Consider the following 20680-nt stretch of genomic DNA (forward strand, 5'->3'; position numbering starts at 1 on the left):
TTATGACTGATTGTTTTCCCTTTACTGACGTCAGAGACACAAGGAAAAATAATACGATATTCTTTCTGCATAGTGAATATATCATCATCATAATGCCATATAAGAGCGATTCTAAATGTCTGTTCCCTGATCCTTCAGCTGGTATACTTCATGTGAAGCGCTTTGAGTGTGTAGAAAAGCACTATATAAATGTAATGATGATGACGATGATGATGAATTATCACCATTCTCATTTAAAGTGTCTGTCGTTCATTGTTCAGTAACATTTATCCCTGAAAAAATAAGATAACTTATGTATGAATATTTTTCTTGTCTAAAAATTGATGTTTCATTTGGTATAATGAAATAGAGAAGTAGCAGTTGTTAAAATTAAAGCTGCATTGAGGAGTTTGGGGGGGGGGTTGACTTGGCGCACCCCTGTGGACAGAAGCGGTAGTGTTCCCCAAAGAACGACCTCATTTGGCGACCCCTAACAGGAGCAGACGGAAGTGGTAATAGTAGCTTGTCTACATTCCGTCACTGGTAGGTGGTGCATTTGTTCTGAAGAAAAGATCGAGAGAGAGGTAGTGGTGTTTTGGGAAAACGAATGTTTACGAGATACAAAGTGGTGAAGTGATGTATCTCTATTTCAACCGCTTGAGCGATAAATCCCCCCCACCACCACCACCACCCCTTTACCCTCTCTTCTATTTTCTCTTCTTTCTCGATCTTCTTTGCGTAGCTCCAACTCATACCGGGACCTGGGCAGGAGTGTGTACGTGCCATACACACAGGGCCGCTGGGAGGGCGAGCTGGGCACAGACTTGGTCTCTGTGCCGCATGGCCCCAATGCCACACTGCGCGCCAATATCGCCTCCATCACCCAGTCGGATCGCTTCTTCATCAATGGTTCCAACTGGGAGGGAATACTTGGACTGGCCTACGCTGAGATAGCACGGGTAACATGAGGAGGAGACGCAGATGGAGCAGATCATGAGACAGGGTGTAGAAGTGGGTGGAGCCGCTGGATCACGGAAGAGTTTTTCCCATTCAAAACAGCCGTTGAAATTTTTACGTTTAACGATTACCGCAGTAATGCACGACACAGACAACATGACGATTAAGTTATGCTGTACAATTATTTCACAGCCATCAAGTTATTAAGGTTTTTGTTTCTGAGAATCACATTTTTAAGTCAACAACTGCAATACCCGTGAGTCTCAACGGCCGTTACGACGAAAGCCCGCCGCTCACATCGACGTACTTAAGAGCGGTGTCGACAGTCACGAACAAAATAATACACCACAGTTTTTGTTGAACTGATCTAAATTACTGCTGAATTATTTTAGCCGAAGAATTTAGTTAGCTACAAAGCGCAGAATTTTCAAAACTCCGCCAATGGACGGCTCTTAAACGCAATGCACATTGGGACTTGTAGTTGATTCGTTTGTTACGGACACAGCGTTCCAAAGAAGTGGATGTTTTTCAGGGCGGTTGTTAGTTGGTACTGATGTTTCGACTGGGGGAGTTTCACGATCATCCAACGGTTAGAAAAACTCCAACGGCCAGTCACGTGAAACTGTCTATAAGAAAAATGAGTGAGATTTTTCTTCTTCTGTAAACTAAGGTCGCCTGATGCAATCCTGCCCACTTCGCCGCTCTATTGAAGGAGAGAGGGAGGAGTGGATGAGTAAAGCAGTGAAAAGGGGAAACGGGAAGGACAAAGAGTTGCGGGGGGAGGGCGGGTTGATGGAGGAGAGGGGAAGTCTGGAAGATGTGCGGATATGTTATGCCACATGATCCCCCTCATACCTAAACATATCCTTTACCAAGTAGTGCAAATAGCTCAAGATGGTGGAGGCTGTCTTTTCGTTCACGTAGATCTACCTCTAGAGATAAATATTGTCAGCCTGCTAGCTATGTAGTTCACTATCCCCCACCTCTCATCGGATAAACGGACTATATTATTGACAGGCAAATTCAAAAATGCATTAAACTCGCCCTTTTTATCTCCTGTGTCACAAATATATGTGCTTGTATGAACTGCTGGACAATTCTTTTATGAAACATATTTTGAAAAGACATTTTCATGAAAATGACTCATACATTTAAATACTATACTGATAGACTAAGGCTAAATTAATTTATGCATTAGTTGTCCTAATTTATTGAAATGTTTCAGCAATTAAATATTCATAGATGTGTAATAAATCACAATGCTTATTTATCCATTATACTGAGCCATACACAATGGATTTTGCATATCATAATGGGGTATCTGTGATGATAACATTTGCTGCCTGTGCCAAAATTCTTGTCAGTATAGTAAGTATATATCCAGGCACATAATATATAAATTAACATACTATGAATTGGTAGTATGCCTTGATTTTTGCCATGACATGGACAAGACATTGACAAAGGGGTGGCTGGGGGTTTGATAATGAAGATGGAGGTGGATGAGGCTATGAGGAAACAGGAGGAAGAGGGAAATTGATATTAGCTTCATCTTCTCAAACTGAAAGATTGCTCTTTCCGGTTAAAGGATGCAAACAGCTGGCTGGATTGGCCATTTAGGATTAAATCATCCCCTTCCCTCTCTTTGTCTAGCCTGATGAGATGTTGGAGCCCTTCTTTGACTCTCTGGTGCGCCAAACGCCAGTCCCCAACCTCTTCTCTCTGCAGCTGTGTGGGGCCGGCTTCACTCAGAATTACTCCCTGGGCAGTGCTACCGTCGGCGGAAGCATGGTGAGGCATACACACTCATGCAAATAATCCGCGTGTGTGGATCGTGCAGAAAAATGCAGTATATGGCACTCTTGAAATCATAATTTGATAATCAGAGTCCCATTTTTCTCAGATCATTGGAGGTGTGGACCCATCTCTGTATGTAGGAGAACTCTGGTACACACCCATCCGCAGGGAGTGGTACTATGAAGTCATCATTGTACGCATTGAGGTCAATGGACAGGATCTTAACATGGATTGTAAAGAGGTAAGATATGAAGGATGGATGGACAAATTGGTAGAAATGGAGGAAAGGAAAAATGAAAGAATGACAAAAAATATGTTAACAAATGATGGAATACATATTAGAAAGGTAGGGTTTGTATTTCATTACATCACATAATGTAACGGTCCTGTTTTCCCCCTCTTTTCAGTACAACTATGATAAGAGCATCGTAGACAGTGGGACCACCAACCTCCGCCTACCTAGAAAAGTCTTCCAGGCTGCCGTGAAGGCAATCGAAGCAGCTTCCTCAGTCAGTCCTCCCTTTTCTCACACCTTTTCCATTATACCCTTTACACTCTTTCTTTACACTCTTCACCAACTTTTTTTTTGTCTTACTTTGTTTTTTGTTTTTTTTGTTTGCTTTACTTTTCTCTACTTTTGCAAGTAGCATACATTTAGATTGGAGCACTCCAGAGCCATGCCATCTATTTCAATTATTTTAGAAAGAATACTTTGATCTTCACATCGATTCTTACCTGGCTCGAGCAACATCTTAGAGGAGCACCGCTGTGCCCGTGACATTCAGAATCAATGGCATCTTTAGATATGCCAAGATGCAAAATTAGCACGTGTTGAGACATCTAGAGGTCTTACTTTTCTCTTTTTTTTTTGCAATGTACCTCAAGACATTTCAAGACCTAATCTTTGAAATGTGCCTTTGATGTCTAAAGACATCACAGGAAGCTAATTTCCCATGGCTTACCCAAAAGTAAATGTCAAGACATGCCCAAGACAGCAGCCTGGGCATTGAGATGGCTGCTGTCTTGGAAGATGTCAACCTAAAGTGATTAATTCATTTCAGTGGCAATAGCTATACATATTTACATGTCCGCCCTCTTGCTCTCTCTCATTTCTGCAGACAGAGCAGTTCCCCTCGGGGTTCTGGCTGGGGGAGCAGCTTGTGTGTTGGCAGGCTGGCACCACCCCCTGGCACATCTTCCCTGTTATCTCGCTTTACTGATGAGTGAGAATCGCAACCAGTCATTCAAGAATCTCCATTCTCCCCCAGGTAACTCAACATCAACTGCACCAGAACATTGTTTCTTAAATCAGGTGTCATTGAGCTTTTTGAAAGTGGTGATCTCAAAGATTCTGGTTGCATTCTTTTTCAGCATACATTTCTCAGATGTCATCTCAAAGCCGTTAACTAGTTTGTCCACCACAATACTGAAACACAGAGAGTTTGTTCCACTTCTCCTCTGAGTGATATAAACTACACCACTACCTATGTGACGCTTGGGATTTTTGGTGGCAATGTTGCAACAGACACATGTTTGTATTTCACAGTATTCCTGTGAATGCAAGTGATTTCATCAGATGCCAATAGGCTGAATCGTCATTATGCCACCTTGTTTGGCAAAAGATAGTAACTTAATGGACATTTTATGAAGTCAGACTTTTACAGATTGTTAATTTAATTTCAGAGACCCACCATATAGATCCACTTCGTAACACTACAATCCCCCCCCCCACACACACACACACCCCATCGATAAGGTTTTGGCAAAAGGAGCCCCATCCGAAAAGATCATTGTTGTTAGATTTGAAGTTGCACAGAACTACGTAATCCCCCCACTGGAAGATGAGAGAAGTGCAGTAGTCATCCATGTACATTGCCTGAAACATTAAGCAAAATTATAGTTTATTTAAACTACTCCTAATTTTGCTGATAGATCCCTAATCCCTCTCAATGACCTTTTGACCCTGCTTTAGAAACCACTGTCATAAAGCTAAATGGCTTTCGTTGAGTCAATAAAACAATCTTGGCAAGAGTGCTAAATCAATTAAAAGAGTTGTGCTCCCAGTGGGATGAAATACATTTTCTGAATTTGAGCTCCTGTGTGACAAACGCATTAGAGTGTATTTAAATGAGCCTTGTATTCAGGATGAAAACCTACTCACTGGATCATGAATTTAGGTCCACACGTAATAACCAGTGATTAGAGTAGTAGGATATTTATAGGAGTTTATTTATATAGCATCTTTTTAAATCAAAGTTACAAAGTGCTGCAAAAGCTACAGATACAGAAAAAATAAACAATGTACACATACAGTTGTATACAGAAAAGTAAAAAAAAAATAATTACAGCCCCATTACAGGGAAGGCAAGTTGGTAGAGGTGGTTTTTCAGAAGTTTTTTTTAAAGCTTTTTACAGACTCAGCTGATCTAACAGAAGGGGGGAGACTGTTCCAGAGGAATGGGACCCTTACAGCAAAAGCACAGTCACCCTTAGATTTGTGGAGGGAGCGGGATATAAATAAAAGACCCTGGTAGGACGATCTAAGTGGCCAAGAAGTGGAGTAAGGATGCAAAAGTTCAGAAATGTATATAAGGGCAAGACCATTTAGGGCCTTACATGTGATAAGCAGCATCTTGAAGTCTATTCTATAATTTACTGGGAGCCAATGAAGGGATGCAAGGATTGGTGTGATGTGGGATCTAAGATTGGTATTGGTTAGCAGCCTGGCTGCAGCGTTTTGCATGAGTTGCAGGTGGGACAGGGCTGCTTGACTGAGAAAGGAGAAAAGAGCATTGCAGTTGTCAAGGCATGAAATAAATAGGGTATGGATTAGTAGTTCAAGGTCTCTGGTTGATAGCATTGATTTGATTTTTGTGACGTTCTGGAGTTGGAAAAAGCAGGTGTTGACAAGATTGTTTATGTGTAGGTCGAAATTCAGATTTTGGTCAAAGAGTACACCCAGATTTTTTGAGGAGGGTTTAAAATTGGTGGCCAGAGGGCTGATCCAAGGTTTCACTTCTGAGACAAACTTATTAAGACCAATAAGGAGAACTTCAGTTAGGTCTGAATTGAAGAAAATTGAGTGACATCTATTCATTAATAGCATCCAGGCAGTCATGAAGTGTACCTATATTACCCATATCATTTGGCTTAACTGATAAATACAGCTGCATGTCATCAGCATATCAGTGGTGAGAGATGCAATTGAACTGGCTAACCAGATTTCCTAGTGTTAACATGTAGATTGAGAAAAGGATGGGACCAAGGATTGAACCCTGCGGAACTCCACAGAGTAAAGGGGCAGTTGAGGACACAAAGTTGTCTATGGCAACCTGAAACTTCCTGTTAGACAGATAGGACAAGAGCCAACTGAGAGCAGAGCCCGAGATACCAACCCACTTATTTAAACTTTAAAACAAGATGGAGCGATCAATAGTATCAAAAGCAGCAATTAAGTCAAACAGGACCGGGATAGAATGTTTGCCATAGTCAGCTCGCATTAGGATGTCATTTGTCACTCTTAGTAGTGCTGTTTCTGTACTATGTTGTTGACAAGAGCCAGATTGGAATTTATTGAAAATATTGTGTCCTTCAATTAAGAGAGTGTAGAACAAGAAGACTTATTTAATCAGGTTCTTCTCAAAAAGTGAGCTTGTGTATTTTACAAGCCTGGCTGTCTGGATGGGATAACAAATTACTTCGGTAACTTGACACTTCCTGTTAATCAACATCCTGTCATGGTCCAAGCAAGCTGAAAGAAGAGTTCTTTCTGATAGAGGTAGTGTAGAGGTTAGCTGCGAGAGCTAGTGAACAGGAAGTTGCCGTTTTGAATCCTAAGAACACGTGATTGTGGAAAGTGAATGAGCAGCATTACCCCCCGTAATGTCCCCACACCACTTACAAACACAATCACTGAGTTGCAGGCTGATATTAGTGGACTGAGGTTTTTGTACTGGGCATTTCAAGTGTGTGTGTGTGTGTGTGTGTGTGTGTGTGTGTGTGTGTGTGTGAGAGAGAGAGAGAGAGAGAGAGAGAGAGAGAGAGAGAGAGAGAGAGAGAGAGAGAGAGAGAGAGAGAGAGAGAGAGAGAGAGAGAGAGAGAGAGAGAGAGAGAGAGAGAGAGAGAGAGAGAGAGAGAGAGAGAGAGAGAGATCAAAGACTCGCCAGTTACCATGAGGGGACACATTGCCAAAGAGTTGATTTTGACTCTCATCTCTGAGGCTTTCAAAAACAAAAAAACAAAAAAAATCCTCCCTGCTATGAAATGACACTTTGGAGATATAAGATATAAGAGTAAATTAAAACCATCTGAAAAGAGCCGATCCTCGCCTCAGAACAACATTTGTATGTTGGTCACCTTGATGCCAGTGGAAACACTAATAGCTTGAGAGAAAAGACTTTCATGAGTTGATGTACTAGATCTGACTGGTTTGTACATACATTACACATGTGAGCCACCCAGCAAGACCACAGATTTTTATTGTTTTTCTCTGAGTAGGGTTGAGTGTTAGATACACGCAGACTGGCCCTACTGCATTGTTTGGTTCACTGAAATAGGAAAAAATCAAGAGGTTAAAATAATTTATTTGAAACCCCTGTGCACTATCTCACAACCATCTAAAGCACGCTTTCTTTTTCTTGCCATGTAGCAATACCTACGGCCCGTGGAGGACGTTGCTTCAGCCCAGGAAGACTGTTATAAGTTCGCTATATCCCAGTCCACTACAGGCACAGTCATGGGAGCTGTCATCATGGAAGGCTTCTATGTGGTCTTTGACCGTGAAAAGAAACGCATCGGCTTTGCTGTCAGCACTTGTCATGGTGAGAGGGGTGGGATAGAGGGATGCCAGGTTGAGGAATGTGCAAGGAAAATGAAAGAGAGTAGCAGAGGGTTGGGCCCAAGTTATAAGGAGGAAAGTTAAAAAGAAATTGATTAAATATGGATGTTGGTAAGAAAGGGTAGAGAATGATGTAAGTAGGTCCAAAATTGGGAGTTCTCACTCTCTGAGCTAAGTTATACTCTGCCTTGGCCCTTTACTCCCATAGCTAACAGTAATGTGCTTGAAGGGAAATAGTCCCGATTTTCATCATTATCTCTAAATATATCTTGTAGGGATAATACTCCTATTAGCTGCTATAATATTGTGCAGTCTTCGATGTGTCTCTGAAATGCTGCCAAAATTGTGTCTGCTGGTGATGTCACAGGTGGACAATCCATGAACATGGAAACTTGCTTCCTGTTTTGCCAATAGGCTGCACTGCATAAGAAAATGTGTCAACGCTACTCAGTGGTTAGCACTGTCACCTCACAGCATGAAGGTACAGGGTTCAAAGCCCAACTTAGGGCCACCTGGACCTTTCTGTGTGGTGTTTGCATGTTCTCCCCATGTTCGTGGGGGTTTCCTACCACATCAAAAGGCATGCATGTTAGCGACATACTCTAGATCTGAATCTAGCACCCAGGCGCCAGAGAAGTGGCAGCCCATTGCTTAGGATGGGTTAAATACAGAGCACAAAATGATAAAACTGTAATTCTCTTCTAAGTAAAGGTGAATAACAAAATGCTAATAACAACCCTACACGCAGCTGTATAATGTAGTGTTGATATTCACGTTTTCTTATACAATGCAACCTATCGGCAAACGGTGAAGTAAGTTTTCATATTCGCAGGTTTTCCGCCTGTGACATCACCGGGAGACAATTTCAGCAGCATTTCAGAGACACACATAAGTATTATGTGTGCTAATGGAGTCTTATACCTACAACATATATATATATATACAGTGCATCCATAAAGTATTCACACCCCTTCACTTTCCCTACATTTTTTTATGTTACAGCCTTATTCCAAAATGGATTAAATTCCTTTTTTTTCTCATCAGTCTACACACAATACCCCATAATGACAAAGTGAAAAAGGTTTTGTAGAAATTTTTGCAAATGTATTAAAAATAAAAAACTGAAATATTGCATGTACATAAGTATTCACACCCTTTGCTATGACACTCACAATTGAACTCAGGTTCATCCTGTTTCCACCGATCATCCTTGAGATGTTTCTACATCTTGATTGGAGTCCACCTCTAGTAAATTCAACTGATTGGACATGATTTGGAAAGGCACACACCTGTCTATATAAGGTCCCACTGTTGACAGTGCATGTCAGAGCAGAAACCAAGCCATGAAGTCAAAGGAATTGTCCGTGGACCTCCGAGACAGGATTGTAACGAGGCACAGATCTGGGAAAGGGTACAAAAACATTTCTACAGCTTTGACGGTCCCGAAGAGCACAGTGGTCTCAATCATTCGTAAATGGAAGAAGTTTGGATTCACCAGGACTCTTCCTAGAGCTGGCCGCCCAGCCAAACTGAGCAATGGGGGGAGAAGGGCCTTGGTCAGGGTGGTGACCAATAACCCGATGGTCATTCTGACAGAGCTCCAGTGTTCCTCTGTGGAGATGGGAGAACCTTCCAGAAGGACAACCATCTCTGCAGCACTCCACCAATCAGGCCTTTATGGTAGAGTGGCCAGACGGAAGCCTCTGCTCAGTAAAAGGCACATGACAGCCCACTTGGAGTTTGCCAGAAAGCACCTAAAGGACTCTCAGACCATGAGAAACAAGATTCTCTGGTCTGATGAAACCAAGATTGAACTCTTTGGCCTGAATGCCAAACGTCACGTCTGGAGGAAACCAGGCACCTCTCATCACCTTGCTAATACCATCCCTACAGTGAAGCATGTTGGTGGCAGCATCATGCTGTGGGGATGTTTTTCAGTGGCAGGAACTGGGAGACTATTCAGGATCGAGGGAAAGATGAATGGAGCAAAGTACAGAGAGATCCTTGATGAAAACCTGCTCCAGAGCGCTCAGGACTTCAGACTGGGGTGAAGGTTTACCTTTCAACACGACAACGACCCTAAGCACACAGCCAAGACAAAGAAGGAGTGGTTTCGGGACAAGTCTGTGAATGTCCTTGAGTGGCCCAGCCAGAGCCCAGACTTGAACCCCATTGAACATCTCTGGAAAGACCTGAAAATAGCTGTGCAGCGACACTCCCCATCTAACCTTACAGAGCTCGAGAGGATCTGCAGAGAAGAATGGGAGAAATACCCCAAATATAGGTGTGCCAAGCTTGTAGCTTCATACCCAAGAAGACTTGAGGCTGTAATCGCTGCCAAGGGTGCCTCAACCAAGTACTGAGTAAAGGGTGTGAATACTTATGTACATGCAATATTTCAGTTTTTTTATTTTTAATAAATTTGCAAAGATTTCTACAAAACCTTTTTCCCTTTGTCATTACGGGGTACTGTATGTAGATTGACGAGGGAAAAAAAGAATTTAATCCATTTTGGAATAAGGCTGTAACATAACAAAATGTGGGGAAAGTGAAGGGGTGTGAATACTTTCCGGATGCACTGTATATATATATATCCATCCATTATCCAAACCGCTTCTCTTGCTCAGGGTCGCGGGGATGCTGGAGCCTATCTCAGCAGTAATTGGGCTATATATAAATCTATGCTTTCACCTTTATGTCTGCGGCAATTGTGTCAGAGAAGCTGTCATTTTTGGAATGGAGCTCACCAATTAAAGAAAAAAAATTACGATTGTTAACATTATCTCGTTAAATGAAACACTCAATGGTAGGGAAAGTGCTCAACAAACAAGGAGCAAAATAATCCAGTGATTCAAGTAATTCTTTAATTGAGAGTACAAGCCTGTTTCGTGCCATAAGCAATCATCAGCTGTCAATAGAGCTACAACATATATATATATATACACACACACACACACACACACACACACACACACACACACACACACACATACATTCACCGGCCACTTTATTAGGCACACCTGTCCAACTGCTCGTTAACGCAAATTTCTAATCAGCCAATCACATGGCAGCAACTCAATGCATTTAGGCATGTAGACATGGTCAAGATGATCTGCTGCAGTTCAAACCGAGCATCAGAATGGGGGAGAAAGGTGATTTAAGTGACTTTGAAAGTGGCATGGTTGTTGGTGCCAGACGGGCTGGTCTGAGTATTTCAGAAACTGCTGATCTACTGGGATTTTCATGCACAACCATCTCTAGGGTTTACAGAGAATGGTCCGAAAAAGAGAAAATATCCAGTGAGCGGCAGTTCTGTGGGCGAAAATGCCTTGTTGATGCCAGAGGTCAGAGGAGAATGGCCAGACTGGTTCGAGCTGATAGAAAGGCAACAGTAACTCAAATAACCACTCATTACAACCGAGGTATGCAGAAGAGCATCTCTGAACGCACAACACGTCGAACCTTGAGGCAGATGGGCTACAGCAGCAGAAGACCACACCGGGTGCCACTCCTGTCAGCTAAGAACAGGAAACTAAGGCTACAATTCGCACAGGCTCACCAAAATTGGACAATAGAAGATTGGAAAAACGTTGCCTGGTCTGATGAGTCTCGATTTCTGCTGCGACATTCGGATGGTAGGGTCAGAATTTGGCGTCAACAACATGAAAGCATGGATCCATCCTGCCTTGTATCAACGGTTCAGGCTGGTGGTGGTGGTGTAATGGTGTGGGGGATATTTTCTTGGCACACTTTGGGCCCCTTAGTACCAATTGAGCATCGTGTCAACGCCACAGCCTACCTGAGTATTGTTGCTGACCATGTCCATCCCTTTATCACCACAGTGTTCCCATCTTCTGATGGCTACTTCCAGCAGGATAACGCGCCATGTCATAAAGCTCGAATCATCTCAGACTGGTTTCTTGAACATGACAATGAGTTCACTGTATTCAAATGGCCTCCACAGTCACCAGATCTCAATCCAATAGAGCACCGTTGGGATGTGGTGGACCGGGAGATTCGCATCATGGATGTGCAGCCGAAAAATCTGCAGCAACTGCATGATGCTATCATGTCAATGTGGACCAAACTCTCTCAGGAATATTTCCAGTACCTTGTTGAATCTATGCCACGAAGGATTAAGGCAGTTCTGAAGGCAAAAGGGGGTCCAACCCGGTGCTAGCAAGGTGTACCTAATAAAGTGGCCAGTGAGTGTATATTGAAACTTTGTATGTCAAATAGGCATCTACATTTATTATATTTCTGAAAAGGTGGGTTTAAGAATATTAGGTTAGATTTGCTGTCACAAAATGTAGGTTACGGGTTGCATTTTGGAAAATAATACGTCAGCCGTACCGTTCGATGGCCCGTTGCATTCTTTTCCTTCCGGTTGCTCTCTTTTCCTGTCTCTCTCTTTTTCTCTCATTCTCTTTTTTTCTCTCTCCAGTCCACGATGAGTTTCGCACAGCGTCAGTGGAGGGGCCCTTCCACGGCATGGACCTGGAGGACTGTGGGTACAACATTCCTCAGACGGACGAGTCCACGCTCATGACCATCGCCTACATCATGGCGGGCATTTGTGCTCTCTTCATGCTCCCGCTGTGTCTCATGGTGTGCCAGTGGCGTTTTGCCCGTTGCTTGCGCCCACACGGAGACTTTGCAGATGACATATCCCTCCTGAAATGAAGGGGAAGGGAGACAAAGACGAGAGACGTAGACACCTAAGTGTAGATGAGAAGTATCCATGGTTGTATCCATGATATGTGTAGTGCCATGTAAGCTAGTGGCACTATTCAAAGAGATTTGAAAACGAACTTGGCATGTAAAGAAAGCGCAGACATATGGGGAATGTTTGGAAATCTTTGCAGCTCTCAAATGACATAAAACTGTTGAATTAAGAGACATTATTTACAAATAGGTCAAAATTAAGAAGGCGAGTATCATTAGTAAATGATTTCACCTGTGTATTCAGGTTTTCAAGCAACCTATGCAGATACAGGGACCATAATAAAGCCAAATGATGTGTGAAGTGGACAAAAAAAAAGATGATTGGTCAGTAATGCTCAAATTGATCTAAGTGTTAACTGGATTTTAGATTAAAAGATTTGTCTTAACTTTGCATTGCTACATAATGAGTAAATTTGGTTTATGTTAAAGACTTTATTAAAATTGTTAAAGTTAATCAAGTTAAATTCCCAATGAAAACTGCTCCCTGTATTCTAGACATGGGTAGCTTTGCTGATACACGATGTAATACATGATAAACGTATAGTGTGTGTGTGTGTGTGTGTGTATGAGCGCGCGCGCGTGTTTGAAATGTGTTCCTGTGTTTGTGGCAGAAGAGGTTTAACGTGCGAGCATGCCTGTAAAACTGTAAATGATGACTATACCCAGAAAGATCGCACTAAATGGAAATGAAAATGTTAAAAATCAAGTATGAATAGCGTATATGAAAGTACCATTTTTGCATATACCAGCAAAGAACTCTGCAATGCAAATGCAGTAAGCATAAGAGACTTGTTTAAATATTAGACTCTAACATCATTTATCATAATTAAATTTTCCACAAAACTGAGGCTACTGAATACAGTTGATATCAATGCCACCTTTTCTGCTTATATTGATAGTTTAAATGTATTTATTGAACCTAGAGTTTGTGTGTCTCAGATAAGTACATGCACACGCACATTAAAACACACGTTGCTGTAACTTTGCCAACTCTTGCTGCACTATCTGATGTTTTGAACACATGACACCTGAGTGAAGTAAGACTTTTTGTGGCTTCTCCCACAGATAAAGAAACAGCCTATTTCACACCATTCAGTGGGGAACATCTGTGTCCCAGAAAGAGGAAACAAGCCTAAATATGTCAACACAAAAGAATACAATAGCCTTTATTGTCAACAAAGGACAGTTTTTACTGTCTATCAGCAAACTGTAAATAGTTAAGGAGTCAGATCTGTATATTATTCTGGCAGGTGCTGGCCAACAACGCTATTTAACCAATAAAGTATCTATTGTCACTGTAATGCAGTCATTTGATTTTTATTTTCTTGACTGCACATCAGCTACTTGAATGTTGTTGCACTCTTCAAAGCTAAAACCTACTCTGTACTGTTTTGTACTGTTAATTTTTTTGTTAATTGATTCATTCTCAGATAAACGCTGGGACCAGAGTAAAGAAATGCTTTTATTTGTATCACCTAACAGTGATAGACCTGAGTTAGCAGCAGAGATGGGCAGTATTTCAATTAAATGTATTTGAAATATGTATTTAATTACTTTTGAGTATTTTGTAATTTGTATTTTGCTGGACAGAAAAAGATTAGATGTAATTTGTAACAAAATACTTTAAGATCTTTTGTGTATTTGAAATACATTATTTAATATGTCATTTTATACTTAAATAAGCTATTTTTATCCCCAGGTTTAAACTGTAGGGGAAAAAACTGTACAACAATTAGCCTAATCAGTCTTTGGCTAAATGCAAGTGAATCATGTAACATGTCCTGTCAGGTCCAGCAACGCATTCATTGTGAGCTACCGTACTTCATTTGTGTTTCTTGTGACCAATAAGTAGCTTGAGGAAAGACGCTGCTTTGGTGTTTGGTGCAAATGTCCCTAAAGATAAAGTTATGTAATCAAAATATGATCAGATATTGCATGCTAAGGCAAGCTTTCTGAATGACTCTAAAATACAACAGAAGAAACTATCAATTAGCAAATATGTGCTCTAGAACTGGCAAATATACTTACTAGCTAGTAACGTTAGCATACCAGCTAACATCACAGACACGCTCAGGCAGCCTGGAACAGTGGCCTCTCGTGGTTAGTCATCATATGAGAAGCTTCGTTGATGAGATTAATTGTTAGCAACTTCTGTAAGTCAGGACAAAATTAATTTCTAGCATAGCTACATTTAGCCGTTTTATAGTGGCCATTCTTAATAGTTGTCAGGGAAATAGCTTGCACAGTCCTCTTGAGGATAAGGACAACATTTTACAGTGTTTGCTATGCCAGGGGATGGTCAGGTTAATATTCAGATTAAAACAAAAAAAAAAAACAAACAAAACAAAACAAAACAAAAAAATTATATATTTTAAGAAAGCAAGACATGTATCAATTAAGAATCTTTCATTCTGATGTTTACACATCATCTTTTTGTACAAAACATTTTATAATACGGATTATAGAGAGTTAATACCATTCAAAGTGAACTGACCCCGTTCCTGGATAATGCTTAATAGCACATAAATGACTGCATTTTAGTGTCTATCATGTGAGTTATTAGCGTTTTGTTTTTTTTATTGCTTCTGGTTTTAAGTTGGTTTTAAGTTTTTATGGTTTTAAGTTGCAACTGGTGGGCTGAATCAATTAATGGTATCTTTATACATATTTCTTTAGGTAGAAGTCAGTCATCTCAGGGGATGAGTGGCAATGAACCATCAGAGCCTGGCCAGGCTGGCCCATCATCTGCCACATCTGCAAAAGAAGAAGTTCCACCAATGCTCAAATGTGCAATGCTGGATGGGAAATATTTCCAAACAGTGAAGCAGATCCCAAATGGAAAAATAGAGGCCGAGTGTCAGCTGTGTAATAACATCCATCCATCCATCCATTATCCTGCTCTCAGGGTCACAGGGATACTGGAGCCTATCCTAGCAGTCATTGGGCAGCTGGCAGGGAGACACCCTGGACAGACCACCAGGCCATCACAGGGCCAAGACACACACACACACACCTAGGGACAATTTAGTATGGCTGATTCACCTGACCTGCATGTCTTTGGACTGTGGGAGGAAACCCACTAACTGTGCACTAACAAAAAGCTCATAATATGTGGCTGTCTTGCAGCGACATCAAATTTTAAAACCCACTTGAAATGAAGGCACCCTGACAAAATAAAGGAATCTGAAGACCACAAATAGGAATTTGCAAGTGGGAAAAGCAGCAAAAAAAAAGCAGGACCTCATACAAACAAATTACTCTCTTTGAACGTGGTCCAATGACTCAAAATAAATTGAACTCTCTCGTCACACCTTTTGTCACTAATGGCATGTACCCGTTGGCCACTGTTGAACATAAAGAATGTATAGGCATGGTACAGGGACTTTGCCAAGGTGCTAAAGTTATGTCCAGGAGGATACTAGAGGGAACAATCAATCAAACCTTTAATAATAAACCAGCAAATTTGAAGGAGAGACTTAAGTGCACACTGCAGATATCTGGTCAACTAAAAAAAACAAGTTATATGGGAGACACTGTACATTGGATACAAACAGACATGCTAGAACATGAATTGGCTGCTCTTGCTTGCAAACATTTTCCAAGTCAACATACCTACAATTGCATTGCAGCACTACTGGAAGAAATCCATTCAGAATATGGACTCACAACTGACACTACTGTGGCTATTGTAACTGACAATGCATCAAACTTCTCAAAAGCATTTTGAGAGTTCAATATTATAGTCGTTTCAGAGGAACAGGATGAGACAGATGAGCAGGAACGGGATCTTTCATTTGTAATAATAGATCCAGAGGGAGAAGAAGTGTCAGAGTGTGCTATAATATAATTCTACCACCTCACGTCAGGTGTTCCACTCACACACTCACTGAGTTTGGTTTCAACCACTGATGCCAAAAGGGCATCTCTCATCTCATCATCAGCCACTTCTCTGGGGTCGGGTCGTGGTGGCAGCAAGCCAAGTAAGGCACTCCAGATGTCCCTCTCTCCAGCAATGCCCTCCAGCTCCCCCTGGGGGATCCCAAGGCGTTCCTAGGCCACATTGGACATGTAGTCCCTCCAATGAGTTCTGGACCTACCCCAGGGTCTCCTCCCAGTTGAATATGCCCGGAAAACATCCAAAGGAAGGCGCCCAGGAGGCATCCAAATCAGATGCCCAAACCACCTCAACTGGCTCCTTTCGATGCAAAGGAACAGTGGCTCTACGCCGAACTCCCTCCGGATGTCTGAGCTCCTCACCCTATCTCTAAAGTTGAGCCCAGACACCCTACGGAGGAAACTCACTTCAGCCATTTGCATGTGCGATCTCACCCTTTTGGTCACTACCCAAAGCTCGTGAGGGTTGGAACGAAGACTGACTGGTGAATTGAGAGCTTTGCCTTCTGACTCAGCTCCCTCTTCACCACTACGATCCGGTTCAACATCCACATTATTGCTGATGCTGCAACAATCTGCCTGTCAATCTCCCGCTCCATCCTACCCTCACTCATGAACAAGACCCTGATATACTTGAACTCCTTCACTTGGGGCAACAAGCAATCCACCATTTTCCGGTAGAGCACCATGGCCTTGGAGGTGCTGACTCTCGTCCCTGCCAGTTTACACTCGGTTGCAAACCGCCCCACTGCACGCTGGAGGTCACGTTCTGACAAAGCCAACAAAACCACATCATCTGCGAAGAGCAGAGATGCAACTCTGAGGTTCCCAAAATGGACACACTCTCACCTTGGCTGCGCCTTGAGAGCCTATCCATGAATATCACAAATGGAATCGAAGACAAGAGACAACCTTGGCGGAATCCAATACCCACTGAAAAGGTGTTTGACTTGGGGCCGTGCCTATAGTCCCCGGGTCGGGAACATAGGACTCTTTCGGAAAAAAGGGTCCCATATTCCCCGTTTTCCCCTAAAAAGGTCCTATAATCCCGGCTGCAATAGACACCGGGGAACATAGAACCCTCTTTTGGAAAAAGAGTCCTATATTCCCCGCTGTTTCCAGGGGAACATAGGACCTTTTTCCAAATAAAGGGTCCTATATTCCCTGCTATTGCCAATCGAGGAACAAACCGGGGAACTTAAAACCCTTTTTGCAAATTATTTCCTTAACGGGTCCAAAATACTAAAACTGGGGTCATGGCTGAGTTGTAGGCTACGACAATCTATTCCTCCACTGATTAAATTAGGCCGTATTACCATTGTTGGCTGTTGTATATCGCAGGCCACCTTGAGTGCGTATCCAAATTCGGCCTAGAGGAGGCTGTAATTTGCGTTATTGTTATTTCTTACCAATATTTACTGCAGTAGGGCTAGTTAGTCGGCTCTCCGGCTCAGCATGGACAGTCGGCAATCAACGCAAGTTTGTCTTGCAGTAGGCCCGCCTACCAGTATAACCTAGCCATTTCCACCTTCGCTCAAAGTCCAATTTGCACAGCACTGGACACTTCAGCCACTTTCTTGTTACTTTGCAGTTCGTTTTCCATATTAAATCACTTGGCAGACTTTCTTTCAAAAAGACTTTAATGATGAACTTTTTAGGCAGAGAACTTAGACCAGGATTTGGAATTTAGGACCAGCACAAAGTATCCATCAACGGGGGCCGCCTACCTTACACAATAGGCTAATTGCCTAATAATAATAATATGTGCTTCTCAAAAATTAAAGGCTTGTGGAGGTGCTAAACCAAAAACATGAATCAAAGACGAACATCAAAGGATGTAAGGTAACACTCACCAAATGGTAAAAAAAATAACAGAGGCAGTCCTCTATTTCACCATTTTATTGTTTGGCATCAGTCATTAAGGTTTCTGAAGAAGACCACCCGGCCAAGTTAATGATTGATGCCAAACAATGAAATGGTAAAATAGAGAATTGTGTTTTTTTTTTAATTTGATGAGTGCTACCTTACATCCTTTGATGTTCTTCTTTAATAATAATAATAATAATAATAATAATAGCCTAATTATAAAAGAGGCCTAATAACAAATAACAATTACAGGCATAATACTATCAATAGTAACACTGATAATAGGCTATTAATAACAAAATGCTTCTAGTAAAAGCTTGGCTGAAAAAGGGTTGGTCTATGGCAGAAGCCCCCCAGAAAAGGCATGGTCTAAAACAAAAATCTCCAAGGCCTAACTAGCCTAACGTTAAGGCTTTTTTCTTCTTCAAAAAAGCAAAATGAGTAGTCCTAGTCCATTAGGCTACTCAACAAAGAGGGGCTAAAACCTCTACTCAGCCTATCTGAAAATGTGGTGGCTTACAGCCCTCCAATATGATTCCAAATCTCTGTGACCAGCATCCAGTTGACCCTTTAGCCACAGGAGACGGGCCTCCAACCTCCTCCACTTGGAATCCCGCCTTGGGGGAGCATCTCCTTGTAAATGACCCATATACACTCACTGGCCACTTTATTAGGTACACCTTGCTAGTACCGGGTTGGACCCCCTTTTGCCTTCAGAACTGCCTTAATCCTTCGTGGCATAGATTCAACAAGGTACTGGAAACATTCCTCAAAGAGTTTGGTCCATATTGACATGATAGCATCACGCAGTTGCCGCAGATTTGTCGGCTGCACATCCATGATGCGAATCTCCCGGTCCACCACATCCCAAAGGTCCTCTATTGGATTGAGATCTGGTGACTGTGGAGGCCATTTGAGTACAGTGAACTCATTGTCATGTTCAAGAAACCAGTCTGAGATGATTCGAGCTTTATGACATGGCGCATTATCCTGCTGGAAGTAGCCATCAGAAGATGGGAACACTGTGGTGATAAAGGGATGGACATGGTCAGCAACAATACTCAGGTAGGCTGTGGCGTTGACACGATGCTCAATTGGTACCAAGGGGCCCAAAGTGTGCCAAGAAAATATCCCCCATACCATTACACCACCACCACCAGCCTGAACCGTTGATACAAGGCAGGATGGATCCATGCTTTCATGTTGTTGACGCCAAATTCTGACCCTACCATCCGAATGTCGCAGCAGAAATCGAGACTCATCAGACAGGCAACGTTTTTCCAATCTTCTATTGTCCAATTTTGGTGAGCCTGTGCGAATTGTAGCCTCAGTTTCCTGTTCTTAGCTGACAGGAGTGGCACCCGGTGTGGTCTTCTGCTGCTGTAGCCCATCTGCCTCAAGGTTCGACGTGTTGTGCGTTCAGAGATGCTCTTCTGCATACCTCGGTTGTAATGAGTGGTTATTTGAGTTACTGTTGCCTTTCTATCAGCTCGAACCAGTCTGGCCATTCTCCTCTGACCTCTGGCATCAACAAGGCATTTTCGCCCACAGAACTGCCCCTCACTGGATATTTTCTCTTTTTCGGACCATTCGCTGTAAACCCTAGAGATGGTTGTGCGTGAAAATCCCAGTAGATCAGCAGTTTCTGAAATACTCAGACTAGCCCGTCTGGCACCAACAACCATGCCACTTTCAAAGTCACTTAAATCACCTTTCTTCCCCATTCTGATGCTTGGTTTGAACTGCAGCAGATCGTCTTGACCATGTCTACATGCCTAAATGCATTGAGTTGCTGCCTTGTGATTGGCTGATTAGAAATTTGCGTTAACGAGCAGTTGGACAGGAGTGCCTAATAAAGTGGCCGGTGAGTGTAATTTTGTATGGTGCTCATTATTGATTTGTATTTGGTGCCTAAAGTACAGTCCTGATTGATATTAACAGCGAATTACACTTCCTTTTGTTATGTGACCTTTATTTGAAAAACTCTGGTCTCCCATGATGCTGTGCGCCATTGCGAGAAAACGGCAGAACTAAACTGAAAGTTGAAGACGATGGTCATGTTCGCTATGCACAGAACGAATTCACAACTTATAATTGATTGATCATCATCATTTATTTAGCACCTAGCTGGAAGGCGAAAAGCTCTTACGGTGGTTCTATGGTGTGTCTACGGTGTGACTAGTAAAATGCTGCAATAAATGGTTTGATACCGCACCACGGACCCATCAGTCGTTATTGGAGTGCATCGTCTGAATAAAGTCCGGCTGGAATGCTACAGTATGAGCTAGCCTCTTCATCAACCCCGCCACCACGCTGCCAGAGGAGGTCTATGAGGACGAGCCACGGAGCTAAGTTGCTACTAGTCTACAAGGGACAATTCATCGGGCGTCTTGGCGCCATTTCATCGGGCTACTCGACGCCATTTTACGGGTCCTCTAGACAAAGGAACTCTACTCTCATCAGGCAACTGGCTTGAAGGTTTGGTGTGACGGTCAGACTCTAAAGGTATGGAACATTTCATTGATTGATACGGAACAATTCATCTTCACTGAGAACATTGATAAACATATGGTTTGAGAAGAAAAGGTTTAAGAAGAAAAAGACATCAACAACAATGGACATTTA

The 20680-nt window shown here is 42.3% G+C and overlaps 1 protein-coding gene across 1 annotated transcript; it reads left to right on the forward strand.

The window, feature by feature from the left end:
- Nucleotides 1-2477: 2477 nt before the first annotated feature.
- bace1 (beta-secretase 1) lies at nt 2478-13796 on the forward strand. Its single transcript, XM_056283248.1, is given in 6 exon segments — nt 2478-2727; nt 2840-2974; nt 3141-3242; nt 3852-4001; nt 7382-7553; nt 12015-13796. Coding segments are annotated over 6 exon segments (927 nt in total). The 5' UTR covers nt 2478-2598; the 3' UTR covers nt 12254-13796.
- Nucleotides 13797-20680: the final 6884 nt, after the last annotated feature.

The sequence above is a fragment of the Lampris incognitus genome, chromosome 7 (assembly GCF_029633865.1).
Source record: "Lampris incognitus isolate fLamInc1 chromosome 7, fLamInc1.hap2, whole genome shotgun sequence".
Lineage (NCBI taxonomy): Eukaryota > Metazoa > Chordata > Actinopteri > Lampriformes > Lampridae > Lampris > Lampris incognitus.